The sequence below is a fragment of the Aptenodytes forsteri genome, unplaced genomic scaffold (genome assembly GCF_000699145.1).
Source record: "Aptenodytes forsteri isolate BGI_AS27 unplaced genomic scaffold, ASM69914v1 Scaffold2, whole genome shotgun sequence".
Lineage (NCBI taxonomy): Eukaryota > Metazoa > Chordata > Aves > Sphenisciformes > Spheniscidae > Aptenodytes > Aptenodytes forsteri.
Genome location: NW_008795695.1, coordinates 19,047,165 through 19,069,432, shown reverse-complemented (window position 1 = coordinate 19,069,432; position 22,268 = coordinate 19,047,165). Strand labels below are relative to the sequence as shown.

The window sequence follows — 22,268 nt, the reverse complement described above, 5'->3', positions numbered from 1 at the left end:
AGCTACTTCTTTTCTTGGTTAACTAAGGTGGATTTCTCTGGACTGCAGTCCTAGAGAGCAAAGAAAAAAAGAATCAGCATGTGTTATTATGCTAATTGAACAGGACTGAAGAAATCTGTAAACTTCAATTTTTCAGAAGACTTAGAATGCTTGACTTTATAAAAATACCGACATTAGTAATAAAAGCTATTGACAGTACTAGCTACTTCTTTTCTTGGTTAACTAAGGTGGATTTCTCTGGACTGCAGTCCTAGAGAGCAAAGAAAAAAAGAATCAGCATGTGTTATTATGCTAATTGAACAGGACTGAAGAAATCTGTAAACTTCAATTTTTCAGAAGACTTAGAATGCTTGACTTTATAAAAATACTGACCCACAGATTTCAAACACTAAATACCAAAGCAAATAATCTGTAGTAACAGCTAAAAAAGAGCAGAAACTAAAAACATATTAGCACTAGCCTATATGTAAGCTTTTCTTATCTCTACCTTACTAGACAATATACTTTCCATTCTTTACATATTTGGGTTTCTAAAAATTATTTTAGCTAATGATCTCTTGTTGACTATGTCACAACACAATCAAAGTTCCTTATTATGTGTGTATGCACACATGCACATATTGGATATAAGTGGTTCTTTTTTTGACTCTAAAAAAACCCCTTTAACTCCCACCTAAAGTATTTTTCTAAAGCCTTAGCACTCCACAAATGTTACATGGACGACATTTAAAAAGTGCAATCTGACTGTAACAGATTGCAGAATGTTAATTTTATCTTAGTCACAGTTGCGGTAGTTTGTGAAAGAAAAGCTTTTACTTCTGGTCTGTCTTATCCAGTCATTTTGATTTTTATATATTTAAGAAAGCCCTATTATTCTAGTTCTGTTAGACTGAAACCTGACTTCTGAATCTAACAGTTATTTGAAGACTTCTGGGGTTCTTCCTGTAAGCAAAAGGTCTGAGAATATCTAATCAAAATTCTCAATGACTAGGGGTCCTACCATACATAGAACTGGGATTAAACAGGACTATGAGGAAATAAATATTTAGAGGAAAAGAAAATTGAGAGAAATCAAGAGAAAAAGTTGGTTAGACTTTCTGAAGGTATTTTCTTAAGCTGCCAAACAACTAGTGAAGCATCACTCGTTACCCTCCCTTCCAGGATTCCCTTTATTCTTTTTCTTGCAGGTGAAGTAAACAAATCTCAGCAGAACAGTCAGTAGGAGGAAAGAAAGGTCAGTACTTGCACAAATTCCTTGAGCCATAATTCTGGAGCTCCACAGATTGTTGATGCCGTAGGCAAAGCTGTTTCAAAGTGTAAAGTATAGGTCTATATCCACATGTTCAGAATAACATATCCCTAAAAGGTTTAAGTATATTAAATTTGGATGGCTGGATCAGAATAAATACATTTCAAAGTGGTCATGTATGTCCTTAAATATTCCATTATGGAGACAATGCAGAAGCGACTATACCTTCCATTATAGCACCATTTGCCACCTACTTAGACTCTGATTAGCCGACTTAGCCAAAATAAGCTTGTGATTAAAGATAACCACATTATTATCAGGACCACAAAAATAATTGCTTTGACCACAACAATAATTGCTTTTTGAACTAATACTAATTAGATACTCTATATTTGCTTTCTTGTCCGAATTAGAACAACAGTACTGATGGTTAACAAACAGAGTTTAGGAGAAAACTTGATTACTGTCTATTAATGCAGTATTGGAGATCTCTCTAATTTAGCAAACAAAGCAGTGACAGAAAGATGAAGCTAAACAAACTCAGCCAAGGAAAAATGTGCAGGTTTTTAACGCAACTGTTGAAGTAATTTACCACAAGATGCGGATGACTGTCCATACCTGGAAATTAGAAACCAGTCTTGTTTTGGTTGGTTTGTTTTTGAGAAAGGTGTGCTGCAGTTCAAGCAGGAAATCATTCAGAGAACCGAAAGGATTACTTTATAGAGCAGGTCTGACTGGATGATCAAGGCAGTATCTTCTGGCCTTATATCGAATCAACTACACTAATTCTATGCACATCTCTGATGGACGACAAATAGTTGTCTGTTCAAAGTCAGCTGCAGGGTTGCCATATATCATGTGATAGCTGTAACTGTTTCTGTGTAACAGTTCTTTCATATAAAATGTTAATATTCCAGTAGTGTATGAGGGCTTGTTTTAGGAGGTCTTGTTTATATTAATATTTATGACAAAAAGAATACCTGGCAGAATGTTTGTCAATGATGCCTAGGTTAAAGAGGAAAGTGGGGACCACCCTATTAGAAGTTTGTGCATGTCCGCACCTCAGTAACTGCTACACAGCTTGCTCTGCTGTTAGTCTAGTTGCTGCTGCTGTTAGATGGATATCCCCCTCCCCATACATTTCTAGCCCAAAGAACTGCCAAAGTTCCATGGGAAATATATCTCAAGATACTATGAAACTGCCACAGACTTGAACGAAGCAAGGCTACCCTCAGGAGAGCCCAGCAAGCAAGGCAGAAGTGGAGCTAGTGCTGTTTGGATCAGGATCCAGACAGATCTGAAAAGTCTAAGTAAAACTTCCTTATATCAAAATTCACTCACTGAGAGACAATATCTCATATCATCCATGTTATCCTGCAGGACCCCAGCTTTGCACTGAGAGGATATGGTGGCATTAACAGTTGAAAAGCAGCTATCACTTCCTAGGATTCAGGTTTACTTATGTGACTAAGGACTGTGGCAATACAACCAGCAAAACCATTAAATTTGAATGCTCAGGAGTTACAAAATGCACATCTTTAGCTGTGGATTTTTATTGACAAAAAAAGAATAAACTGCTACGAAAAATGAAGTCGTTCAACACAATCTGAAAGCAAGGCCAGGAAAATGGGCTTCACTCTAGCCACACGTCACTAGTACTGAGAGCAGTGCTAGTAAAAAAAGTACCAGCACATAAAAAACAAGCACATAGTAAGAGCCGAAATTCGACATGTCTACACTGAAGGTGTCTCCTGACATGGCTATAGCCAATGGCTATGGCTGTAACACCAATAACCTAGACACCAGTGCCGGCAGAAGCTGTACTGTATACAAAGCTGTACTGTTAAGTATTTCAATCTTTTTCTATGTAATAATGTAGATGATTTTTGTAGTATTTTCTTTGCACCATTTTGTAAAATTGGAAATTCATGATGATTTCATCTGACTAAGTTTGTGAAGTATGAATACTAAACCATGCAAAATAGCTATCAGAGTGAGAATAACTCCAGGTCAAAGAGTGAATGCACGGAGAAGTCATACTGCTAGCTTGGAAAACTAGAAAAGTCCATAGAGTTGTGAAAGACACAATATGAAATATATTCTAGATGCATGAGAAGCTACATTGAAGGTACATGGCAAACCTGGAAGTGTTCCAGTGTTCACAAGTAGCAGTAGAGTCAAGAAATTCTTATAGATGTAGATTTCATGCCTTCCCCATGCATATACATAAGTATTTCACAGGAGCAGTCTGTATTATGCTATTATTGAAAAGGGACATTATGTCAATGTGATAAAAAATATTGAACACTTAAAAAGAACTAAGATCTGTCCTAATACTTTAAATTGGTAGCTTGCAAATATGCATTTCAATGTTGATTTATTTGGACAGTTTTTTAATTTTTTTTAAAAATCTTTGACTGTTTATAGAAGAAAATTGTAATTAAGGATTAACAACATGAGTGAAGCAAATACTGCTACAGATGTTTTTTAAATCCTGGGAATAAAGAATTCTTCCTCTACTCTTATTTATTAAGTGAGAAATGAGTGAGTTATTAAAGCCTACTTGGGATTTTGGAAACCACTGCTAAAAATTATGGTGCCTAACTGAAGGCCTGAGTTCTAATTGTGGCACTGCAGTCTCTAAATTATGGTCACAAAAATTGTGAAAAGAAATTATATTGGCATAAAATATATTAGGGTTTCCTGAGCCATGCTGTAATTCTTTAAAGTAAGCGTAGAGCTATGATAGCAGAATGGGGTTAAAGAAAACAAAATTTTCAATTCAGCAGGGAATGTATTTTACAGTAAATACTGTTATAAATTACAATATATTTCTTGGGACTGAATAACTTTAAAAAAGTTTTGTTTCAACAATTTCATAGGGTTTACACTTTTCTTAACAATTTTGCTGCTTTTTAAACTGAAATATGTATATACTTTAGAAGCTAGGGTGTTGCCCGAAGCCTCAAATGACACAAAGCATTCCAGAGACCGTAGGACTACTAGGTGCCCCAGCATGTTCCTTGGTCACCACAAGGTCCTACTCCACAAGGGTGATCAAGGAACATGCTGGACTTGTCCCATCTCTTTATGTCTGCATCTTCTCATCTCCTGTTTCCTAATTGCATTACAGTGAAGTAGAAAGGAGCCTGTTCTACTATCTATTTTTGTACTAAACTCTGGGTACCAGTCTAGGAAACAACGGGTATTAAGCATCTGGAAACATTTTCTAGGGCTGGAGGAGGCTGATATGATGCTATGTAATTATTCACCTGCAAATGCCCCTCTAATAAAGGGTTAATAAATGTGAGGGAACAGAGAGAGAGCTTTTGCTTAAATAAGTGATTATATCACGTTGGGCAAGAACATGCACTACGTCATCCTGTGCTAATGCAAGGGCAACACACCACTTGGGATTTTGAAATCCAGGATGTAAGGTAGGCTGCAGAGCATTGGTTGGACACAATCACAGTCAATGGCGGTACCAGTCTGGATTCAACACTGCAAGGATATGTACGAGGGAAGAGGCATGAGACACCATTCTTCAGGAACTGAAAAACTGCTAAATGGAAGATTTTAGCATTATTAGTGGTCCTACTGCCCCAAGACTGAGTGCTATCATGTCCATACCCTCATGTTACATGGAAGCACGCAGTCAGCACTCCGGGTTGAGATCATACAGATCCATACAGCTATGATCTGAAAGCAGAAAGGGACTGCATGACTAAGTCAAATGACAGAAAATGAATGATGCCAGTGAAACTGAACCTCTCCCGTTCATATAACTAGTTTGCATCCTTCCCTGAATTTTTACGTGATGCCAGGAGTAATGAACTAAACAGGGAGAGGGCACATGCTCAATCTCTGCAGCATGACTACCCACACCATTAAATTGGGAGCAATGCTTCTGGCATGGGCCAAACTTCACTCTCTGAGAGAGTGCCCAGGCATGGTCAGGGATTAGCATGAGCCACAGATGCAGCAACAGGCAGTTTGGATGCAACTATCTTCTTTGGGGGTAAGAGTGTTGCTGAAAGGATGTAAGCTGTGCTGCATCAGTTGACCTCTAGGCCAAAAAATGGTCCTGACCACTTTTTATTTACTAATATAGACGTAGTCTTAAGAGCTATAGGAGGACTTTTAATCGCTCTACCTGTCACCAAGCCCAATTATGTATTTGCATCTTAAAAGTCTTACTGTTTTGTGAAGCTCTCTGTAAAAACACGTAATAATTTCTCCTTTGGTTGCACCTTTGCTACTCTCATAGAATTGCTTTTGTGCCACCATTAAAGGTTAACACTGCTGGTGCTTTTATTTCATCTTTCTTCTAAGTAAGTGTAAATTTAAGGGACTTCTCACCTATTTTTAATAGTTGATTTTTGCACAAGTGGAAAAAACGTATGAGCTTTTAAATTAATATTATTTCTCAGAAATTGCAAGTTATCAGTATGAATTGTGCAAGTGAAATTCACAGATATTCTCCTTTATGTATTTATTATGCATGTATTATATAGATCAATATTATTTAAAAGGTTAAATCAGATTATCTGATAAGGACATGCATTTATTATATCCCTTGATTTATGGAGGATACTGTGATGTTAGTTATCAGATTATAGCTGCAGGCCAAAAGTAAAAGTTACTACAGTTTCGAGAGAAATAAATCACTGTATTTTGGAAAATTCTGTAAGAATGATTCTAATTAGTGTTTTAGATGCATTTTGTTTGGTGTATCAAGTTTTAATTTCAGCTACCACATAGCATTTATTATATCCCTTGATTTATGGAGGATACTGTGATGTTAGTTATCAGATTATAGCTGCAGGCCAAAAGTAAAAGTTACTACAGTTTCGAGAGAAATAAATCACTGTATTTTGGAAAATTCTGTAAGAATGATTCTAATTAGTGTTTTAGATGCATTTTGTTTGGTGTATCAAGTTTTAATTTCAGCTACCACATATTTCTGTAACTGAAATTTTCAACAGGTAAGTAAAAGTGCAAGAAACTTGCTTTAAAACAGGCGTATTATTTTAATATAAGATTGCTAACTTGTTAAAGACACCCTATGCATTCATTTAAAACAAACACATAATTCCCGTCCTCTTTCTCTCCTACCTATCCCACCCCACCTGTTCTTCTCATCATTGATTTCCACCTGCTTCTGAGGCCAGAAAAGTTCTAACAGTCAATATTTTGTGGCTTTTAGAAGTAAATATCTTTATAGTACTTAAAATCTATATCCAAATCTTTGCCACCCATGTTAGTTTCAGAACTATTTTCCCAAATAAGTAACTTAGAAAACAAAAGAGACAGGAAAAGATTTAATGGCTGAGGAGGAAGGAGAACAACATTACCTTGCAGGCTTAGTAATAGTATGAAGAACATGGGCAGAAATTTTGCAAAAGACAATGTCCCAATTGAAACTAAAATTAAAATTCGTAAGGCGTTATGTCAAATCCTATAACAAAAATAGTCTGGTTTCCCTGAGGACTTACATGAGTCTGGTCTTTTTCACTCAAGTGCTATATTCACAAGTTTGAGTGTCAGTTTTAAACCTCTTCTTCATACCTTCCAGGTTTTTAGAATATCCAAAAAGATTCTTTGTAAAATTTCTCATCCTGTCTCTTTTCTAAGAATATTAACAATAACCTTTTCGTTCTACTACGTGATCATCAGAGTCACACTTGTTTCTGAAAAAAGGAGTTATTAAATACTATAGAAGATACTTTAATGTTCTCTGGATATTGGTGAAGGAATTAAAATGGTGGTAGAACAAATGCTGAATATTTATACAGTATTTGGGAACACCAGAGCAAAAGACTTTGTTGAATACATGCCTTCCATAGGTAATCATGCAGATGTCCTTACTTTTTTAAAGGTAACATTAGTTATATAGGATAGTAATTTAAAAAGACACATGAACATAATCATGTCAACAATGATTCGAGAGCATGTGTATGCACATGCTTGACCCAATGTAGGACAGCATGTTAGCATGGGTCTGAAATATGCATTTGAAGTTGAGTATAAAGTTGAATATTGTCGCACATAGGCTGCTTTCCTGAATTATATCTACTCATTTTTGCTGTGTGTTTTGTCATGATTAACAGTCTTAACACTCTTATTATGCTTAGTCTTAACCTTAAAAAAGTTCTAAGAATCCCATTTGCCTTCAGAGATATTTAATATAGAGTCTTTAATGTAAGAGATTCTCTCCTTGAAGAAAATTACAGTCCAGGTAAACCACCAGGCAACAACATTTTAAGATGTTAAACCTACGTCTTTTAAAGGCAATCCAGGCAGATAACATGCAGATAAAAGCTAACACGTTTCATATACCCACAGCCCTTGCAATAGTATAAACAACTAGCTGCTTCACCTACAATCAAAACTGGTCAAGCATTAAATCTAAGTAATCTAAATTTATCCATGAAAGAAATATGGTAGGGTCTTTCACGGAGAGAAAGTTTATTTGCCTTTCTTTGGAGCTTTTCATTGTTCCCCCATCTCTCTAGACATACGTGATTTCATCCCACAACTTCAGGACTAAAGATTTTTTTTATTTTTTTCCTATTATTTCAACAGTTTTTCAGAAATATTCCTGTCATATCACCATAAGAGGACTGAAAGAGCCAAGCAGAACATCTTTCACAAGCAGTATGAAAAGCAATACTCTTACAATTTGTAGCAATTTAGCCCTGCTTTTATTTTATATAAACTTTAATGGTGGAATCATTCTAGAAATAAAGGAAACAGAATGGAAAAATGTAAGGGCTAAAAAAGGATGAATCATCTAAAAATTTTTGTTAAAATACAGGAAATAAGGATAGATAATTTTCTTGAAAGCAAAATTCCATCACTCGTTCAGTATATATACAGATCTTTGCAAAGGGCTATACTAATTTTATCTTTTAAAAAGGGAATGAATGTCATTGCTGAACTCATTCTGTCAATTATAGGACTGCAACAGGACTTGAGATTCACTGTTTTACATAATGTGATTGTATGACATAAAAAGTGTTTTGGCATTAAAACAGTTCCCTAAAAGAAACTAAGTTAAAGTGAATTTCGTAAACATACTCAGCAAAACCACAGATCTTCAGAAGCAGGTATTATTCTATTTCATGCAAGGCAAGAAAAGTTTTAAATATTTACAGTTTTTTCTTTTTTCACTGAAAATTGTATCATCAAAATCAATACAAAACTCAGTGTCTTCTGTTTAATCTTTATCTAGGTGAACAAGATGCTCAGCTACTATGAACCAAAGAAATTTCATGGATTCCAATAAGCTACTGTATTTTAAATATTTCCCCGGTTTATGTGAAGATAAGCTCATATATGCATAGAGAAAATGCAAGGCCAAAAGCTCTAAGCATACAACCTGCAGGCCAGTTGATTCTAATCAGTATTTTTCATCCTTAATTTCTCTGGCCTCACCCAACCCATATACAGGCATTTTTTTTATACCCAAATACATATCAAGGATCAGATTACAAATATTTTGCTCACAATTACTAGACCATCAGCTTTATTGATTACTGGAATGTTATGTGTGCAGTTAGATATCTTTCCTTGCAATATGAGAATCATGATATGGCCCTAACTATTCTGATTTTCATGCAGTCATATTAACTTGAATGAAATAGCTTAAATGGTCCAACACTGATATTCTGAATTTTAGTTCACTTTGTATTAAAATTTGATGTATCAACCTTTGGGGCTATTGTTTCATGTATGTGATATGGCAAAAATAACAGATCATATTTATATTTCACCTTGGAACCATTGGTTCTAAACTGCCCTATCACTAGAAACCGTTTAATGGAAAAGAATCAAAGTTTTCCTTAATTCATAGAACTTTGAACTTCTGGGGACTATTGCTGACTTCTGTCTCAAAGCTATATGGTTAATACAAACTATACAGCTAATGCTGCAACTGACTTTTTGACCACTAAATATCCTGATGCTTTTTTAAAATGGAAGAAAATTTACCTTAATATCAAAAGCTCCTGGCTGACCCACTTTGTTATAAAGCTCCAGCTGGTTCTTGACAGGCGTTACCCACAATATCACCTGATTTATTTGTTGATCAAGTTCGATGAAATCCTTTAGCAGAATCTCTATTTCTTTTTGTTTCTCTGGAAGATCTTTGGACACCTGAAAAAAATACCAGAAGCCAGTTTTTTGGTGAAAAAAAGGTAACATAAAGCAATTGAACACTACACACATATACAGTTATATAAAGTTAAAATACAAGTTTTATACACCAGTAGGAAGAAGGGAAGGAAAGAGTAGACCCACCAACCAAATTATTATGGTAGGTATCTTGCAAGTCAGTGAAAACTCCCTCTTTCCTAAAAAAAAAAAACAAACAAACAAAAAAACACACCACAAAACAACCAACCACACGCACACACACAAAACCCAAACAAAGCCAAAACAAAACAAAAAAAACCAAACCCCAGCATCAGGCTTCTCTTTTTTTTTTGGTATAAAAAGAACTTTTATCTCAGTATATGAAACTGTTTTAAAGGTCAATTTTTAATCAGGAAAAGCAATAGTGAAAATATGAAATGGATTGTTTGAATGATATCTAACCTTTCTTGACCTCTTGAATCTAGATATTTATAAGCATGTGTTTTCTTACAAGGTGTTTAGAGTTGCCAGTTGAGTCCAAATATGCATGAGCAGACGCATACAGTGAAGAAAAATAATGAAGAAATAGATCATCAATACTGATCGGGCCACTTGGTGCTCTGATTTGCATTCAAAGCAGTCAGATTTTTAACTAAGCACATTCTTCTGTGCCAACAATATTAGAAATTAAGAATCAGTGAATGGCATAGTTCAAATCCAACAGCACTGAAGCACTTGGAGTAAATATAGGAACAGGTTGGAAATAAATAAGCCAACACAAAGCTCCACGCGGTCCTTCCCAGATTGTTTTCTATAGCTAGACAGGTGAGGTGTCACTATACTACACAAATAGGCAACACTGCAAACATATACTAGGGGAGAAACCATCTGTACTTTGGAAAAAAAAAAAAATCACAACAGCAAATATAGGGCCTGGACAGAGATAAGAAACAATGGAAGTTAAAATCAGCCAAGAAGTATGGTTAGTTTTCCGTATCAAGAAAAATGAGGTTTCCTAATGTTCATTGGTTTTAAGCACGTTTTTACTAAAGCGACCCTCTTAAAAGTAGCAAAACATGAGGTTTCTGATACACACAATAAAATATAAATTCCCTGTAAAGTTAAACAGCATTAATGGAAGCATTGCTATCATATTGCCTGGCTACAGAAGTATTACTGCTGTGTACTAACTTCTAACCCCTAATGATGGTATTTTACAGAAGATAATAAAACTAAACCCATCAGAGACATGAAAGCAATGAAGGTTACTAAAAAAAACCCACAAACAAAACACCCAAACAGAACCAAACAACCCCCAGCTCAGAGAATGGAAAGAACACAACTGTCATGACATGTACATTTCTTTACAAATTTGGTTTGAAAATAGTGATTTGTTGGTGCTAAAATAACCACTCTACATATACTCTACATATGATTTATTAGACCGGACTTAAGTGATATTTGTAATTCAAGAAGTTGATTTGCCATATATTGAATTATGTCCATTGTTCACTATAGCCACCCCATAATATTCTATTTAATAAAAACTGACCCATGAGTCAAATCGCTTTTTCTGTCCTCCTAATTTGTTAAATATAATAAAAACTCTGCTCTTCCAGAATGGCCCCAGATATGAAAGGAAACAATTAAAAATGCATTCATTTCCCTTATGTGTTAACTCAATATCTATGCAGACCTTGGCCTAATTTCACAGAAGATTAGTTTCATCTTTCTTACAACTTTCGAATGTTAATATCCAATGTTTAGTAGCTTTAATATTAATGTAAACAAGTTCCACAGAAATACTACTGAAAGTAAATAGGTAGTCACAGGCAGATAAAAATCCAAGCTGATTTCTGAAGATCTGAAATTTAAATTAATCTGCTTCCAGTCAACATTAATCATGTATATTGGGTCTATCACAAGACAGAGAAAAATTTGTAGAGTTTTGTTTGGTTTTTGTGGGGTGTGTGTGGAGAAGTAACCAATTATATACTAAGATATATTCAATCCAGAAAAGGAGAAGATGAAAGATTAGATTTTGGTGACAGACTGTACTTCAACCTACTGTTTTCAAAAATAATCACACAAGAAAAGAAAGCAAAATAAATACCACCTATAGTAAGAGGTAAATTGTGATAAAAGTAAATGCAGCCACTTCTTACAAGTTGGCTCCTGCTCTAAAATTATAGCACAAACATAGGTTTATAATATTTTTATATTAAAAAGAAATCTAGGTCAATATGAATCAGTTCATTATATACAGAAATTAAATGTCATCTACTTTTACCACAGAGATAAGAACAACAGTAAATAAATAAATAAAGGCCTTTCCGCAAACTCAGGTTAGGATTACAGATAAGCACGGCTAAGCATTTAACAAGGCAATGCCTTGTAAGATCCAGGTAATGTGTTACATGCCACTGTGTGGGAATCAGATTCTTAGATTCTGGATCTCAGGGATTTCATTTGCTTGATTTTTTTTTTTTTTTAAAGCTCTGGCATCAAACTGTCAAGCTGGCTAATCAAACTAGAGCCTGATGAGTTTAAGGTAATTACAAGTCCGCCTATCAAGCCAAGGTACTGCTGCAGACTGTCTCTTGGGGGACAGCTTATTTCCCGAGCTAATTCTGCAGACCAATCGGAACAGTGGCCATAAGACAACACCTGCAGAAGAGTAAAAACTGGGCAAACATGTGAGATGCTTTCCCCCAGATCTGCCTAAGACTGAACACAGGCCTGATTAAGGAGTGTTATAGGCTGGCAAGGAAGACAGGGTGCAAAAGTAAAAATTGAAGAAAGGACAACTTCAATTGGAACATCTTTCTAAAAATCTAGCTTAGCCCTTTGCATAGAAATTAAATATTTTCAACTTTGCCTTATTTGGCAGCAGATCAACATTGAAAGCATACCTTGGTTCGCAACCAAAGGAAAAAAAATAAATTTGCAAGTGCAAAGTACGGATCCGAAAGTATGGATTATTCCTTCGAAGAAAAAATTCTGATTTCAACATCAAAGGACTATATAATTTCAATGACATGTGTCAAAACATTAATCTCAAAGCATGTGATGCATCTAAAATTTTGTACTTTAGTTCAAGTGTTAATTAAGTTAGATTAATTGGGAGCTTAGTAACAGAATAATAGAAAAGATTTAAGCTCTAAATTGGGAAACGGTAGAAGAGCCTAATTTTACCAGCTGACACTGGTCTTCACAATACTTAATTTTATTCTAATCTTAAACTACCAGACTATTTCCCACTTATTTAATGTTATGTATTCCAATTTTTGCTCTTTTCATTAAAATATTAAAAAACCCACAAATAAATTACCAGCATAGAAATGACAACATCTCTTAAAACATGAGAATACTTTGTGACATTTGAATAACTACATATTTTTAAAGTCTAGATCTTTATCTAAATATTTTAATTTCTTCTCCTTATGAATTCTAAAATTACTTGCATTGCTTGTTTCTGTTCCATCTGAACCTCATGTCTTGGATGATCTCCCTTCACAAGAAGCCTAAATGATACACTATTACGTTCTTTCCATCCCCACCCCAATCTGATTACTTTGGTGCAAAACGATACGTATGCTCAACCTGGCAGTATAGATCTCCTTGATCATTTCACATGCTCCAGTTTTCCACTGCTGTTTCCTACTGCATCTTGAGATAGTTATTTTTCAGTCTATGCAGATAGCTGTGTGCATGCACTATGGGATGAATTAGAGCTGAGCAGATGGAAAGGAATACCAATTCTTATGATGATGATAATAAGTATAAAGGGAGGAAGAAGTTGCATAAAGTAGTCACCTGACCTGCTGTTTCCTACTGCATCTTGAGATAGTTATTTTTCAGTCTATGCAGATAGCTGTGTGCATGCACTATGGGATGAATTAGAGCTGAGCAGATGGAAAGGAATACCAATTCTTATGATGAAAGGGAGGAAGAAGTTGCATAAAGTATGTCACCTGACGTAAAATCATATTCTGTGTCCCTGTTCTGTTCAATTCCTTATGAATATCCAGAAAGCAGATTCAATTAAAGCAGTATCAATTAAAATAACAGTTGTGGAGTTACAGTTCAATCCTGTAACTCAGGAACAATGCTTAAAATGAGTAAGTTGAAACTAATTAGGTAGAGACAGTAAGTAAGAAAGAACGAACAATGGGGAATAGTTTTGCAGAGGTCAGAATTGTTATTGCAAATGAATGAACTTGATAAATTACATTATCAGTAAGGCATCACTATCATTATCAGCAGCTGCCCCCTGATAAAAGTAAGGAAAGCCATTGAAACGACTTGCATACATTCATTATATTTCAAGTGACCAATGCCTGATTTTGAATATTTCCCTTCTCTCTCATAAGTCAATGTCAAGGTCATTTCCTGTTTACCTGAAATGACCAAAGAGAAGATAATGCAGTTATTACCCAGCTGCTTGGGCATGTATATGAGGAGATGCATCTCCCCAACACGTCATTTGTCAAAAAAAAATATGGAGAATTTTCCTAATGGTGAGTGGAGAGAAAAGAAATCCCAAATTCCAACATTTTAACAGCAGTGGAAATTTGTGGGTTTTTCCCAATATTAGATAAGGTACCCCTTTCTCTTGCTAGCTGTCTCACCAACCTCTCAATAACAGAGCAGCACTTATAAAAGGATCTTATTTTGATGAATCTGACAGTGGATTAAAATTTAGCTTTCTTGATATGCATAATACGATAAATTATAATAAACTGCAATTAATATGAGCAAAAGTATGTTGTGGGGTATCTGTGAAGACTGTTAACAATGTTTTTCTTGTATTCCTGGCTTGGGAGGGTCCCTCTGATATACAAAGCACTTTAGGAAAGTGGGCTTCTAATATAGAATAACTGGTAGTGTCAGGTTTGAAAAAAAAAATCACAATTGTTTGCATACAGAAAAATGAAGAATGTATAGCTTTTGTATGAATTGCTTTCCTTACTAAATGTAAAACAAGCAGCAGCTTCTGCTTTACTCTTCCATTTCTGCAAAAATACAAATATTAGGAAAAAAGGAGACAGGTGACTACACTGCAATCAGCCCACAGCATAACTGGACTGAACGTACGTTTTCATGTTGTCCAAGCCAGGACTTGGATAATAAAAAAATAACTAAAGTCATAGGAACTATTAAATGCAAGCTTCAATCCAGACTTATTGATAAATCACAGCTGACACTTTCATCGCACTAGTAAGATGATTGCATAAAATAGCAGTTCTTACAGCCACTGTTCAGAAAGTTTTATCTGCTTAAAATCACCATCCCTAGAGCATGTACAAAAGAATGATTTAAAATAGAAGGGGGAGAAGTTAATTTTTATGCATCATTTCTTCATGAAAAACAATCAGTGTGAGAAAGAGTTTCATATAAGTTCGGTTTAGGATGCCATTTAGTTAATTAACTCAGCCATTTTCATTAACAAACTCAATATTGACTTTAAAAAAAAAAATCTACGTAATTTCTTTAAAATGATGAATATTTATGAGCCATAGTGTCTCTGACAAAGTTGGAGTAAAGACTGTATTATTAGAGGAAGATGAAAGCGCACTAACAAAAATATGTATAGAAGATTTTTATTTGCTATGTAGCTAGTGTTTCATGTTTCCTTACAAGCCTCTCCGGTCCTGATCTTGGCACGTGTTTTTTAGCTTTTCTTTTTTTTTTTTTTTTAACTTCTTAACAGTGTATTTGTAATATTCTCAAGTTTCATTTTTATTTAAAAAAAATCTTTTTTTTTCCATTGATGCAGAAGACTAAAGCAGTCCACAAATCCAATGCACCAAACAATTTTCTGCTTCATCTGGCTGTCTAGCTTTTTAAAGAGCAAATAAACATCTCCCCCACCCCAATGATTTGTTGTGTTTTTCTTGCATGGCAATATGATTGTGTATATCACAGTCTTCTGAATATCTGTATGTTTTTTATATTTAATATTTATAACTAATTGTCATTCACTCTGCTCTCTACTATCTCAGCGATTCTCCTTTGTCAAGGGCACTTTTTGAGCACGAGACCCTCCACCTTAAATCTCTGCTAAATAATCTAGTCCACAATTTTCTTTATCTTTGTTTCTTACTCAGTTCCAGAAATCCAAAAGCAGCTGCAGAGGGTTCACAGTATGATTCCTTCAGTCACTCTTAATGGAGGATATTCTGACAGGAAAATGATTTCTAAATAAAAGTACAATGCCCTAATCGTTCTTTCCCTGGTTTACGGCAGATAATACCATATCTATCCCTCAGGCTAGATACAGTCCAGGAGGCAAGCAAACTTCAGCATGCACCCCACAGTACCGGTAGCCTGCCTGAACAGTCAGTCAAAGCTCTCTTCCCATGGAAAGCAGAGCCTGACATAGTGCTTCTCTTCTCAGGAGAAGAGAAAATGGCAGGCCATAGTGCTATTCAGCACAGAGCTGGACGTGCTGTTGCTGTGACCCAGGGAAACATAATGTTACTTTACCCGGTGTGATAAACCCTGTCTGACATAGTTAAGAGCAATGGTTTGGCAAACCATAGTAGTCCTATCTCCCCTTTTGGTCTTTCCATGTGACAGAGGTCTTCCTGCCTGTTGCTTTGTCTCACCATCCTTTTCTGCAGCCCTCCTTTTCCTTTTCCTAAGATCACACATCATCCGACTGCTTTACTTTCAAAACCATTCAAAAGCTACAGAAAGCTCAACTTCCATGCGCAATCGGCTCACAGTGGCATTCAGTCTATAGCTATAACTAAATATATCGATACTTTCTTCCATGCTGTTGCCTACATCTGAGAGAAGCTTCCCAGAAGCATTCACAAAACTGCCGTGGAGCTTCTAAAAAATGTCATCTGCCAGAATGCCTGACAAGCAAAACGAGGCGAAAAGGCATTGCAATGAAACAAATGACAAATATTTATACAACATGTAGTACCTTAAAATGCAAGCTATAAACTTAGAATCATTATTGGTTTTGCTCATGGAGTTCTCTATAGGAATGAAAAAAAAACGCTTAACATTTTGTTTGGTAGAGGAAATGGATATAATTGGATCTCAGATTTTAACACAGCAATAAAATCAGTATCAAACAGCAATTTCTCGTTATAAGCTACATAGAGCAGTAAGTTAGATAATGAATGTAAAGATAAAGTATATTATTTCCACAGTAAATAAACAGGGATTTTTTGCATTATCTTTGCACAGTGTAGATTAATTACAATGGGCTGGAATTTTATCTACAGCTGAATATTTATAGCATTTCCTAGCAACAAAGAATTTATTCTGTTAAAAATTATGGAAAAAAAAAAGTTGGTATTCCAATTCTAGCGAGTGATCTTGACTGCCAAGTACTGAGCTGACATGTCTGACAGAAAAAAACTAACAATGAACTTGGTTTTCTTTTTGGTTGTTCTTCAAGAATTACCTGGTTTAGCACTTTGAGGGAGGTGACAACTTTTCATTTTTAAGAAATGTGCAGTTGATAGAAAAGTTGAGAGTGTGGGAGTTACCTTAGTTAATAGTGCTCAATGTACAATTAAGTTCAGTATCATAACAACAGGCCATTCTCTGGGTAATGATGATGATGAATTTTTGAAAACGTGTTTTTAAAACTCTCAGGAAAGTGGCCAAAAAAAGGCAAGGTAAGAGGAAGGGAAAAGGGAAGGGGAGGTTTAACTTTAAGGTTATTTCAGACTATTCTGTTTGTGCGAATTTTAATTATATAGGCATGTTGCAATACAGACAGGCTTATATAATTAAAGTATAAACTTTTTCTTGTCAACAGCAAGTAGTAAAACATTGATTTTTAGGTCCCTACAGTCTTCCTTAATAGAAATGTATGAAACACCTGACATACAATGGCAGTGTCTGTCTTGGAACTTAAATTTAAATAAACCGAAACCATTGTCATTCATTGGTGTGTGACATTATGTGAACCATTGTTCATTGTATGATGTGAAATCTCTTTCAGACATATAGTTGTCGCAGCGTAGAAAAATGTGTAACGATTTGCCTGAAGTGCCTTACTTGAAATCTGGTAATTCAGCAAGATCAATATTACCTCAATGTAGCTGTCAGCATAAATGTCTTGAAAATTAGTACTTTTTATATTCAAAGTAGTTGGCATAACTTCTTAAATATATGATGAATATATTCCAGATTCATATGGCAAACAAAAATAAAAAGGAATTTTAAGATGGTAGGTAAGATAGTATGATATATATTGTATATATACATACATACATATATTTAATCGTGATTTTATGGTCTCATTGGCTAGTACAGACTTTTTACCCCTGCATGGTTGTATTTCATAAATATTCTGAATTCTTTGCTTAAAGTTTAATGTGTAGTGAACAGAGCAGCAATGTGGCCTTATGAACACACATCTGAAGTATTTATGATTAATATAAAAATAAATAGAAATGTCTTCTTCCTACGTATCCTGTGGATTATTAGTAAATGATTTGTGATGTCATCAATTCAATCTAGTTCATCCTCACTTTTTAAGCAGGTACAAAATACCTTTGAATCTGCTATAAATTAACTACATTACCTTTACTGTAGATATTAGTTGGGAGTGGCCATAGGAGAGTCTTGCCACTTACATTATGAATAGACAGATTGATTCAAAAAGAATGCCAGAAAAAGATTATAGGCTAAAGCAAATGCTAAGGGGTCCTGAGGGAAATAGGTGAGATGATCTGCTCAGCTTCAACAGTCTCCTGGCTCAATAGGACACACTTGTCAAATGGGGATAGCATCTATCATCATACTGATGGGTTTTAAGGAGTGAGGTGAATCAGCACTGACCTAAGTGACCTGACCTCAATCTCCACTGAGGTCAAAAGCAAAAAAAAGTTTGAGAATCCATTACAGATCCCATTCATGCATACTTACAAAAACAACCACCATACAATTTTCCAGTGTTCTGAGGTGGTAATTAACGAAGGAAAATCGAGTTAGACTCTACAGCAGTGATGAGTGATGTAACAACAGTTACACTAACTTCTTGGGAGGGAGAGAGAGATATCTAGCATTCTAGTCAGGTTTTCAGGTCCAGTAGTCATGAGCTTATTTTAACCAAAATATTTAAGATGTTCCCTGTAACCAAAACTTTTCAAAGAGCCAGTCACCTAAATTGTTTGACATACTTGATAGTTTTTGTTTAGAAAGTGTTGCAATGGAAGAACACAACTAAGAGCAATAGCATGTTGGACCTTTCAGGGCTAAATCCCAACATGCAATTGCCTGAAAAGAAATTCCAATTCATTTGACATCATCGTGGAAAATTAATTTTCCAATATCACATCCAACCTCCAATTTAAGTGCCGTGTAACTTCAATGCTACAAAACAATCAGAGAAAAGAAAGAACTTTATGAAGTGGGAAAACGCATACATTTATCTCACTCTCTACACACCCATGACTAATGTCAACGTATGGATAGAAATAAAACTGTTCATTAACTCCTTTAACTTTTAGTAGCCTTTAAAAAAAAATTAAAAATTATGCAGCATCAGGAATTCTCATGACTACTAGCATGATTTTTATTCGTAACTCTATAGCAGTTATCTCTTCTGAGGAAGCTAAGCCAGTTTTTCCCTTTTGATAAAATGAATAAAATGTATTAGGATTTCTGATTTGAAAGACAAATTTAGAAACGGCTATTTAAATTTCATATGTACAGTAATAACATTCAGGAGAGTCTTCTATGAAATAATCAAATGATTTATTTTTCAAAAGTAGAAATCTGTTTAATGTTGATTATCCAAGATAATTTAGACATCTGTAGTAAGATGCTGTTATGAAAGCAGAAATAGATATCCATGCAGAGTTTGTATCAGAGGAAAAAAAGAGTATGGTAAATAGGACTGTTACAGATTTTCTTATCTAGAAGCATAAGATTTGTACAAGGTGGTTAGCTTTTACTACCCCTAATTAGAAATATCACACCACCATAAACATCCCAACTGATATTCATAGATGCTTTGTGGGTTTACTTTTAAGAAAATGAAACCCTGTGTTCCTCACTATTGTTTTAGATGGAGAGCTGCTATTCAAGTGCATTGAGATTTAAGATAAATGCTGTAGCACGTAGAGCATTATACAGAAAAATTTTATTAGTAACACACATTGTGGAAACTTCAAAAGATAAGAGAACAATTCCTTTCCACTTCATCCCACCAAATACAAATTTAGTCTTGTCAAATGTTGCAAGTCTCTTGTGTTTCTCCTCTTTTTGCAAAACCCTTCCAGAATCTGTTGCCCCTCTTTCATGTGAAGTGGGGGAGATTACAAAGACAGAGCAGTCATACAAATTGTCCTCTTACCTTCTGAGAAAGTCACAGTAAGAACTAACAGAGTAAGTAAGGAATGACTGGGGTCACAGAGGTTGCTGTTGGGGTGACTATGAGGAAAAAAAGGAGGGGGAGGAAAGACAGTCAACAGACAGCCAAGATATATTATTTTGATATATGCTGCAAGAAAGTCATTAGGAAATCTGTACAATTTTCTTGTAAGCAGTTCCTTTCCTGTAAGTTTTTCCATGTTGATGAGTAACATGGCCTGAAATCCACAAATAATACTGTGATGAATTTCCAACTTATCTATATTTAACTTTCATTAAATAATTATAATGTTTGCTGTCATTTATTGTTAAGCCTCAAACACACCTGGAAAACCAAAACTAACATAAAACAAATAAAGCTAAAATCTAACATGTATAAAGAAGAAAGAATCCTAACTGTTCTAAATATACTCAAAAACTTGTCTCAAAGGAAAAGAAGAGCAAATATTCACTAGTATGCCACAAGAGCCCTTGATATTGTGTACTTATTGCCTGATTGTTGCAAAAACATTTTGAATATCTTAATCTTTTCCTTGAAGGGACTTCAGAATGACTAATCCTTTCAAATGAGAGTAAACAATATACTGTAGTAGGAGAGTATTTATTAATACTTAACAAGACAAAGAAAATCGGTGGTGTCATTAATAAAAAGAGAGCAATCATGTATTTCTCTGCAGGACTCCTGAAATAATGTAAAACAGCATTACTAACCACTTTTACAATGCTTTAAACCTTCAGAATGTTTTAGTATCACCAAGTAATTTAATTTTACAATATTCCTATTGGGTGGGGAGTTGTACAAAAGAAAATAGGGCAGCTGGAAAATTAAGCAACTTCTCTGGCATTTCCAGTCCGTGGGAAGTGACAAGATCAAAATGGTCTCTGTAAAGTATCATACCCAAATATACCATCTATCAGGGATTTACAGCACTAAAAACTTCCTTTTCCTGATGCTGTGCTACTGCATCTATTTATTCACAGTGCTTTATTAGGGGTACACATAACTTTTTGCTTAATTTTTACTTTTGTGCTCATAAATGAGGAAAACATATATTGGAGTTTATATGTTAATAAATTAAAAATAGACCAATGCAATAATCTGTGCAAAGCACATGCCTGTGGGGAAGCAGAGAAGGGGGCTGCTTATCTTCATATTATGCAAACTTGGCTGCTAAAGTTGAAAGGATGGCTTTTTGGGCTTCAGGGGAAAAGGCTTCTCCAGAAAATGTTTCAGGCTGCATCCAACCTGCTGGACGCAGAGGTGGTTCTGAGCGCTCAGAGGTGAGTGCATGCCCTGACCACATCCTGGCCCCACACTGCGATAAGACAAGCTGTCCCCTTCACTTCCATTGGAAGGAAGCCTAGGCTTGGGGCCAGACTGAAGCTGTGGTGTGCTCTTGTCAGGCCCCTGGAATGAGGGAACCAGGACCCTCTGGTACACTGCTGCACAAACATGCCACTCTCCATAGGAGAAACACAAAAAAAGCTATAGTATGCAACTAAAGAAGGATGCTTACCAAGTATAACTAAAGTTAAATCAATTTGCATCCATTTTTACAGATGGAATCATTCCATAAGCACAACTCTTTCCTCAGTCAGCTCTTTGTTTCTGCTACTCAAAGAAGAAAGTGGAACTAAACAATGACAAGCCTTCCCAATTCACTTTATTGTCCATGAGACTCACTGGTTTGAACACGGGCCAGGTGAACTGGTCTGGTAGGCTACATTACCTACACAATAGGGATGACCAGCATCTTCTCTGTGGTTAAAATATAATTTTATTCAGCCAGATTGTGGGGTTTTTTTCTTTATTCTTACAAGTAAAACTTTAAGTTGTGTCTTTATCAAAATTCTCTCCTTTGAAGGACTTTAAAACTCTCTGCATTTCCTTTCTACCCCTTTATATTGCAGGACTACACTTTAACTTTCACTAAAGCCTGGGAATTTCTTATGCCCTTATTAAGTGAATGACCCTTCAGTCTTCAGTGCTTGAAACTGTACTTCAATACGGCAGAATTTCCCCACTCAACTCCTTGACACAGGATGCTGCGTGCTTAAATTTACATGGACATAAATGATTTCTGGCACAATTTTTATATTTTGTAGTAATTTAAATTTTTTTTCTATTAATTTGTCCAGATACCGTGAGATCATGTATGCTTTTAGCTTACTACCTTTTCTTCATGAATATGATCTTCTCTAGGCATCTGATTTTAGGCATTATCAGATGGCTAAATGGACATGGTCAGAGGGTGTATGGACCTTTTGTTTGTCCCAAATCATCCACTGGTATGTTCTCATGCAAAATGAAATAAAGAGGGTACTCCCTTCTTTAAATTTTATATCTTTTGGATGTAGTATGGCTATAGCTCATCTGTTTGACCTCAATATTCTGCAAACCGACTTGTATAGAAGACTCCAGAAATCCACACAAAATTGGTCTAGAAACAGATTCTTACAGTCATTCATCTGCATTTTGCAAATGAGATCAAACATGCTCTTCCTAACCTGCTTCAGTCTAAAATAAAGTACT

General features: G+C 35.3%; 1 protein-coding gene across 3 annotated transcripts in view; it reads right to left on the bottom strand.

Moving 5' to 3' along the window:
• The window catches only part of DMD (dystrophin), a 1,230,427-nt gene that overhangs the window by 420,337 nt on the left and 787,822 nt on the right, over positions 1 to 22,268 (bottom strand). For all 3 annotated transcript variants that reach the window (XM_009283051.2, XM_009283049.2, XM_009283050.2), the window contains one exon: positions 9,242 to 9,406. In XM_009283051.2, the coding sequence (XP_009281326.1) occupies positions 9,242 to 9,406 (165 nt within the window). The remainder of the gene's footprint in view (positions 1 to 9,241; positions 9,407 to 22,268) is intronic.